At 36.3% G+C, this 9,292-nt stretch overlaps 1 protein-coding gene across 1 annotated transcript; it reads right to left on the bottom strand.

The window, feature by feature from the left end:
- Nucleotides 1-8,468: 8,468 nt before the first annotated feature.
- Nucleotides 8,469-8,766, bottom strand: LOC148117825 (non-histone chromosomal protein HMG-17). The gene has a single exon (XM_087901633.1). The coding sequence runs from the start codon at nt 8,754-8,756 to the stop codon at nt 8,484-8,486; it is 273 nt and encodes a 90-aa protein (XP_087757759.1). The 5' UTR covers nt 8,757-8,766; the 3' UTR covers nt 8,469-8,483.
- Nucleotides 8,767-9,292: the final 526 nt, after the last annotated feature.

Genomic DNA, 9,292 nt, shown 5'->3' with positions numbered 1-9,292 from the left:
GTAGTTTATTTCATCTTATATCACATTTGAGTTATAAATAAAATAGACTACTTTATTTTTGTAGTATGTTGAAAAATAAGTTTAAGGCAAGGTTAAAGCCAATGAATTGAAATTACTAAGTTTTGTTGTCAACAACATTGTTGAAAAAGTCCAAATGATAGTCTCTCAATCAAAATCTCTGTGCCCCTCCACCAGCGAATCTTCCAACTACTATTTAGACTCATGGTTCAAGATATTAAAAAGCAACATTCCCTCATGAAACAATTTGGAGAAAGTTACTTTATACCTTTACCTACTGTTATGTTAACATGCTTTATCCTACATTAATGCTAAGATAGTACATATAGGGAAGGCGATTTAATATTGAAGCAGAGAGTCAACAAGATTTAGCTTATGTTAAATGGAGCAGTATATTTTGGGGGTAATATTCACCTTTATTCCCACTGCTTTCCTTCTGTAGATAATATGCAATTTAAGACAACACATAATATTTCCTGTAAAAGAAAATCATGGGCAGAAAAAAATGATAGGAACAATATGTGTCAGTCGAAAAAGCCAGCTGAAATCTAGCTTACAGGGCAGAAATTAAATAACTAAAAATATCTATTCAACAGTAACGTTTTCGAGTACCAGCTGTGCACTGTGGCAGGATTTGTCTTCATCTGCAGGAGAGCTTCTATAGCTTGTCAGCCCCAGTGAATAAAGATAAAACCAGAAATCAGGAAATGCATTGCAGTTCCAGTTTTGGCACCGAATGGAGAAACGAAGTCAAGAATATGCATGCATTCCAATGGGATATTGATAACTATCAGTACATCATTCATGAAGAAATATAAGTGAAACATTTCTTAATGTTTTTCTGTGAAAGTTGAATACTTATGTTTATCAAAGATATTTATTTTTGGATCCAATTCTGATGCCACATAAGTAATTTAATTCCTTTGCGGATCAGAGTTTTTGTTAATGTATCTTTTTTATATATTTAGATACATTAATCAACCAAAAATTTATAAGAAATTTGTGGTATTAATCTCAATAAATTTAGCTTTTGATAATATCATACATAAATTATGATAAATGACTCCACCCTGATTATACATTATTAAATTGAAATTGCCATTGCATTCTCCTTTGGAACTACTTTCTAGCTCATTTAAATTAAAGAAGTTCCCTTTAAATAGTTAATTTAGACATACTCTAAAACATAATTACTACATATCTAATTTAAACGTAGGATTATCTAAAATACAGAATTTTTCTGAGAAAGGCAGGCAAGTTCTATTATATTTTTTGAATTCAAAAATAAATCCAGAATAATACCTACTTTTTCAGTCAAATACATGAGCTAGAAAATTCCATATTCTCAGGGAACTCTAGCCTCCCTTAGTTGTTTTATGGGAGTTGAGTACTAAGAAATACTGGCCAGGTTCACAGTCTAGAGGAATAGACTGCCCTATAGCCTTGTACCTAATCATGTGACCATGGGCAGTCCTCCCTCTGTGAATCTTATAGTTGTATAAAATGGCTCATTTCTTCAGGTCCTTTTTGCCCTCTATTTTATGTGAATGCTTCAGGAAATAATAATAGGAAACTAAGAAACTTGAAAAAAACTGAACACTTCTTATTCAATCTCAGGACAGTATCACCCAAATACTCAAATCAGGTAACAGCATTAAAAAAAAGAATGAATTATAGGCATATGTCCTAGTCAAAAATGTAAAAATTTGCAGCAAATAATAGGAAAGTGAATTCAGCAACTCAAATAATATGGTAAACTATAGGAGGCTGCCATTTATGCCAAGTATGCAGAATGGTTCAACTTTTGAGAACCAGAGAGTGCAGATCATTTCATTCAATTAAAGGAGACAATCACATGATCATTCAGTCAGTGTTGAAACGTGTCAGATCAGCCCAATACTTATTACATAGCAGACACACAGAAAATTAGAATCAGAAAGAACTTCCTCAATTTAATGAAGAGTGTGTGCAAACTATCATAAAGCTAATATCTTTCCTAATGGTATTTCACAAAATAAATTCAGGAATTGATTCAGGTCAGAAGAAATCCAAAACTTTGGTTTAAAATAACAAGGCTTACAATACAAAACCAATATACTAATAGCATTCTTTCTAGAAAGAAATAATAAAAATATGTAATTTTAAATTATAAACATTAGTATTTATAATCCATAAATAAAATACATAGATACAGGTACAACAAGATATATACAAGATTTAAATAAAGAAGCCTATAAAATTATAAACAAGGATATAGGCAAATAAATGGAGAGTTATCCTATGTTTCTGGATATTCTCCTTATTGACAGGACATCAGTTATCACCAAATTGGCCCATAGATTCATGGTAATCACAGGAAATATCCTGGAAGGTTATCTGATAAATATTGATAAACTGATTCTAAAATTTATTTGGAGGTACACAAAATCAGAAGAGGGCCTCTGATCCCCTGAAACTACGGTTACAAATGATTGTGAGTTGTCACATAGATGCTTGGAATAAAACTCAGGTCCTTTAGAAGAGAAGCAACAGATCACTACTCTTAATTGATGAGTCATTGCCACAGGCTCCAAACCCCAAGATATTATAAAAATTAATAATTATTTCAAAAATATTATATAATTTATCTTTCTTATAATTTGTTTTTATTTTAAGTTTCAAACAACATGTCCTCATCACATTCATTTCTCATCTCCTCTCAGAGACCCCCTACCCAACTTGTCAACTGTTTGCCCTCTTTTTAAAGTCCCAAAATTACTGGATTTGGGGTATTAATATTTTAAAATAGTCGTTTCTTTCTATTGCTTTTTTTCCCATTGTAGTGTCAAAACATACAATTTTAGTTCAGCCTTGAAATCTATTCCAAGAGTCTCCCCCAAACTCCCAATTATCTTAGGAATACATTCACTCATATCTATTATAAAACTACTTATTAATTTCACACCTGGTTCCACAACACGGAAATGGTCACCACAAGAGACATGATCACTACAGTGTGATCCTAAAACTCTCTGGAGAAGATAATGATTATTCAAATAGTAGGCAAATTTATGATTCCAAGTCTATGAAGAAACCATATTATTGTAGATTGACATACATGCAAAGAAAAAGATCTAGACTTTATAATCATGGAAGTCTTTCTGATGAAGTATAGTAGAACTTACGGAAGTGAAATGAGCAAAAAGCACATAGACATATTGTAGCTGAAGTCCAAATATTTCAGACTAAGCTAAAGTGGGATTCCCCGCTATGCTGTCAATAAGTTTTATTCAAGAAGTTGCTTTGGCCTATGGCAGGGCAGAATAGAGCTAGGCAGAGATAACTAAACTGAATCACAGGAGAAAGAAGGCAGAGTCAGAGAGGAGGCAGATACTAGAATATTAGAGGTAGGCCACAGCCTCGTGGTGATACACAGATTAACAGAAATGGGTTGATTTAAGATGTAAGAGTTAGTTAGTAGGAAGCCTGAGCTAATAGGCCAAACAGTGTTATAATTAATGTAGTATATGTGTAATTATTCGGTTCTGGGCATCAGGGAAATGAACAAGTGGTTTCCTTTTACACAGAGTCAAGATGACTTACAGTGACCACCACAGAAGGGGATGTGAGCTCTTGAAAACATTGAGTCAATAATAAACAGAATTGACAGGCAGTTCAGAAAAACTATACCAACGTGGTGGAGAGAAAACCAAACAGAATTGTATGGACCAAACTAAGAATTTTACTATTTTTCTTGAAAGTAATGTTGTCAGGTCCATGTTGTACGGTTCTCTTCTTAAGCTCAAGCTTTGTCAGAGTAGACTGTATGGCTGCAGAAACCTGTGGATGTAAGATCAGGACACTTTGGAGTGACTGTTTACATTGTGAGCAGTAACTTGGCACAGGTTTTGACACTTCTTTAAAGTTAGGGAACATCATCTTTCCACTTAAATTTTATTTGTTAGGACATTCTTTGACTCAACACTCTAGATACATTACCTGTCAAGGGATTTTTCTGTGTGTTATATGATAATGGTCATCCAAGAGGTGAAACCAAATAATCTGATGATTAATTTTCCCAACACATTTGAATGAGAGGAAGATATCAAGTAGAGCACAACTTGCTTTGTGAAGTGGGTGGAATTGTTATAGGATCTTAAGAACAAGGCACAGCATCTTTTTGGGTATAGCATCCAATTTTGGACCCACGGATTCAAGGGACATTGTGATATCCCATGAAGACTTAACACTGAGCCAGAGTAGTAGTAGAGAGGAGAGATGTAGTTGAAGAATACAACAGCAAACCAAAAGCTGTTGAAAAAAATGAAATGTTTTTTCCTAAGTGGATATTAAGTTGTGTAGGTACCTAGTATCTAAACTTGAGAAAATCTAGTATTTAAAATAAAAAGAGAAGACATGCTGAAGGTGTCTGAAGTCTCTTCAGATGGAAATATGAACTGGGAACATTTTTTCATAAAAATGTAAAGAAACAAAAGTATTACATATAATAGGGGCTTGGTCTTTAAAGTGAACATTATAATCATGCTGTCAGGAAATCATCTAGAGTTTAATTATCTTTATAAATACTGCAAGGCAATGATGAATTCTACTTGATTCGGTGTGTGGATATCACATGGATGTCTGACAAAAGTCATTATGTTCATTATGCTCTTCCTCATGGATGCCTTCTCACTATCAGTGTATAATTATCAAAACATCTGAGCTTAGATGTCTAGTTTATTAATCATCTTCTCCTCTGAGACAAAATTTAAAATGCAGTGGTCATTTTACACATATTGATTGTTCAATATTTTATTTTTTACTCAATATTTATTGGAAAATACTTGGTTTATATTTTTTAGAGCTCAAAAATCCCTTTTCCAATAGTCATGTTCTTTGCTATTTGTTTTCTGAAACTCTCTCTGACAATAAGCCTCTGTAAAAGCTAAGACACATGACTAGAGAATATGAGAAAACATTTAAATTGTTAATATATATCCATTTGTATGTATAAGCCTGGAATCAAAAATGGATATATTCCCCAATCATTCCCCATTGTAGTTCGGAAGCTCAGTTTCTCACCAAACCTGGAGATCATGGTTAGACTAGATTAACTGACCAGCAAGCAACAGATGCTGGCTTCTGCTTTCCCAACTCTGGTTTACAGATGTGCACTGCTGCACTCAGCCTTTTTACATTGATACCGAGGATCAATAGAGTAGAAGCATTACACACATCATTTCTAATAATCTATACATGGATTTTGTTGCTATTCCTTGTCCCTTTAGTTTTGTTTAAACTGTGTTCTGCATAGAAAGTATGTACTTGTAAGTTGTGATTAAGAATTTGTTGATTTTTTTCTTTAAAGGTAATTAGTGCACTCTAGAAAAGAAAATAGATTCCCTTTGAGGTTAAAGCCTTGGTATGTTAGGGTATCATGTTATTTTGAGCTTGAGTAGACTCAAGAGATTCATTTAACTTCCTCCAGAGACTGAACAGGTAACTAAAACTTCTTATAAGAAAACATTTTTATTCATGCATATACCATGAGTAGATGTTCTGTTCATAACACACATAACAGAGCAAAGATTACTTAGAGTCAGACTGTCTAGCCTCTTACATATTTCTGTAGGTACTCCTGGCTGTTCATCAGTGAGCAATTCATGTTTACAACAGAAGGGATAATCTGAAATTTTCAAGAGAGTAATTCATATTTCTACATCTCTTTTGTTTGATTATGAATAGAACAGCAATTCAAATATGTGTTATATGGAAAAGCTTTTAAATTCCTAGTGGTCATGTACACCTTAGAGGATCTATTAATTGCATCTAATTTTTTTTGTAGTGTGTATTCTAGAGATGGAATGAGGAGAAATAAAGCATGCCCTCTTTCTTAATGCTCTCCTGTAAAATGCCAAAGTTGTTTTGATCAAATTTAGTTAGGGTTTCTGATCCAGTTTTTGGCTTTGACCTTCAAGGTTCAGCTTGTTCTTATCAGGCTGGCAAAGAATGATTTATTGAGAATTCTGAAAGCTCACCCAATTCTCTCATTATTGATAAACTCCTTCAGTACTCCAAAAAGATTTTCATCTCTTAGCTGTGTTTGTGTACACTGAATGTGTGTGTATGTGCATGTGTACAGTGTTTGGTGACAGTAATGCTCAATTACCAATATACATATGGAGACAACAGTTCGATGGGAAATGGCTTCCTCTATTGATTTCCATCTTTGCTTTCTGAGAGAGACATTATTGCAGAATCTAGAGCTCACAGATTATGTATACCAGCTGACAATGCTGAGATGCTCCTGACTCTGCACTGCAGTTCTGGAGTTTATGTGTACATCACCATACCCTGATTTTTACATGGATACTGAGGATCTGAACTTAGGACCTTTTGATTGTGCTGTAAGGACTTTACCAAATAATCAAACTTCTGAGTTTTTTGTTTCTCAAAATTTATTTTTATTTTAGGGTGTTTCTTTTAATGTTAATATTATTTGTAAAATTTTTACACTATCACTGTGTAACAAATTTTTGTTTTGATAGCCAGCTCCAAAATAATGACTCAGAGATTTATTATTAATTATAAAAGATTGGTCTATAGATTAGGCTTATTTCTAACTAACCCTTATAAACTTAAATCAACCCATTTCTATTATTATACATGCTGCCATGTGACTAATGGCTTTTACCTCTCTTCCTTAGTGTCTTGATCCCTGTATGTCCACTCGTGACTCCTACTCCTTCCCAGAAATTTTCCTGTACAGAAGTCCTGCCTATACCTTATGCTAACCATTGGTCATTAAATCAATCACAGTTACACATCTTCACACAGTGTAAAGGAATATTCCACAACATTAACCCCCTTTTTATCTAAAGAAAAAGAAAGGGTTTTAACTCTAACACAACAAAACTATAAACAAGAACAGTTATCAGAAAACAACTGCATTCACAATGTCTAGTCCATTTGTATTTGACATAGTCAGAGAAAATGCCCCATTATCTATTTTATCTTTTTTTTCCAAGCCAAACTGTATCCAGCTTTATTAAAGACACTTTCCATAAACAATCATGGTTTTCCAGGCAGAACATGGGCAGACAATCAGTAACAGTATACAAGAACTTCCAAACTCCTTTCTTTTTTTTTTAAAGTAATTTTATTAAATTATAAAAGTTTCCATTTCCGCCCCTCCTCCCACCACCCTCCCACTCCCCACACTCCCTCTCCTCCTCCCTTTCCATCCCTAAGAGCAGTCAGGGTTTCCTGCCCCTTGGGAAGTTCAAGTTCCTCCCCCCTCCCTCCAGGTCCAGGAAGGTGAGTGTCCAGACAGACTGGATCCGCAAAATCCAGTATATGCAGAGGAAACAAGTCCCAGTGCCATTGTCAATGGCTTTTCAGAAAGACTCCGGGCCAGCCACATTCAGAGAATCTGGCCACATTCAGAGAATCTGGTTGGATCACGTCCTCGTTCAGTCCCAGTCCAACTGGCCTTGGTAAACTCTCATTAGATCCGTCCCCTTGTATCAGTGGGTGATCGCACCCCTCGCGGTCCTGATTTCCTTTTTCATTTTCTTCCTCCTTCTGCTCCTCATTTGGACCTTGGGGGGCTCAGTCCGGTGCTCCAATGTGAGTCTTCGTCTGTATCGCCATCTATCGTCGGATGAAGGTTCTCTCTGATCTTGCCTTCTTTGCTCACATTCTCTTTCCTTCTGCTTCTCGTTTGGACCTAGGGAGTTAAGTCCAGTGTTCTGATGTGGGTCTCTATCTCTATCTCCGCCCTTCTTGTATCGACTACCAAAATCAGAAAGCCACTATAAAACCCGGTGAGTCTTCATTGGATGCTCTGAAAAGGGGGAGGAACTTAGAGTGAGGGCTGACATTTCACATTGAGGATGTTGTTTCACAACTTTTCACAAGCCTACCCTGACTTTCAGGAAATGAAATGAAAATGGCAGAATTCTCAATCTGCAGATCCACAATCTTCTACAAAAGGAACCGCTGCACTTTTGAGGACATTCAATGATATCACTGCAAAGTCCAGAATGCCCAACAGACTGGCAAAACCAATTTTGGGGATCAGGTTTCAACAGGTTTCTGGTCTTAAGGGAGTTAAGTCTATGTTGATGGTACAGGGGGAGGAGAATATGAAAACGAACTTAGTTCTCCCACACAAGGCATGTTGTGCCATGGTGGCCACATATGTCAACATGCCCCCAGGATGTCTCTCCTGGGAGTCAAGAGGAGTTTTTCAAAATTATCAGGGAAAGATGTTTTCCATCATGAACCATCATTCATCCAGCTTGGGAGACACTGCTAGTGACACATGTTCCTCCCCACCCAAAACAATTAAGTGTTCTGTGTGCTAACAACATAGCTTAAAAAAATGTAAAACAAAATTCTGCATTTTTATATAACTTGATAAAAAATAGTATTTCAAACTGTACAGTCACCAGAAGTACACAGTTATCAAAAACGCAAACATTTCACTTGGCATCTCCAGCACCTTCAGCTTTTTGTGCCTGGTCTGTTTTGGCGTCTCCATTCTCTGCAGGATTATTGGCATCCTTACCAGCATCGGCCTTCCCCTTCTTCCCCTTGGGTACCTTCTCTCCCTTCTTTGCAGGGGCCTTTTTAGGCTTGGGCTCTGGCTTTGGAGGTGCAGGTTTAGCGGACAACCTTGCCGATCTTCTCTGTGGCTCATCCTTCACCTTGGCTTTATCTCCTTTAGTATCCCCTTCAGCCTTTCTTTTGGGCATGGCGGCGCGAGGGGGGGGGGGTAGGGGGGTGTCATGTCAGCGCTGAACGCGGGGCTGCAGCGGTGCGGGCCTCGGGTCCGTCCGGGGGTCGTTCTCGCCGCTTCTTCACACTGCCTTTTATCTTGATGAATTAAAAGTTTTATGCCTTAAATATTATCTATAATGACTTGTATTACCATCTTAAAACTGTCTTTTTAGACCTCAAAACATTTCTAAGAAAAGCACTTTAACCTTTATGTCCCTCAACCTTAAACATTTTACATCTCTTTTGTGAGTATCTTTTTGAATTTGGTAACAAAAAAAACTATAACTGTAACTAACTTGTCTTTAACTCCATCTGAGACCCAAGACGGAGATAATATTACCTCAGTGAACAGGAAGTACAGTCCAAGCAACTTCCAAACTATAGAAATGACAGAAATTTCTGGCTGACTGGACAGTCACCCAAGAATCCTCTGTACCATTTTCAGCCTACAGGCCTAGCATATCTAAGAGGCTTTTCTCTGCAGTATAATTTCTGAAGGACTGCTCTATCC

This window comes from Myodes glareolus, chromosome 25 (assembly GCF_982192425.1).
Source record: "Myodes glareolus chromosome 25, mMyoGla1.1, whole genome shotgun sequence".
Classification (NCBI taxonomy): domain Eukaryota; kingdom Metazoa; phylum Chordata; class Mammalia; order Rodentia; family Cricetidae; genus Myodes; species Myodes glareolus.
Note: the sequence above shows the minus strand (reverse complement) of the source record. Positions and strands in the feature narration are given on the sequence as shown.

Coding starts and splice junctions, on each gene's coding strand:
- LOC148117825 (XM_087901633.1), bottom strand. CDS start 8,756: ATGCCCAAAAGAAAGGCTGAAGGGGATACTAAAGGAGATAAAGCCAAG.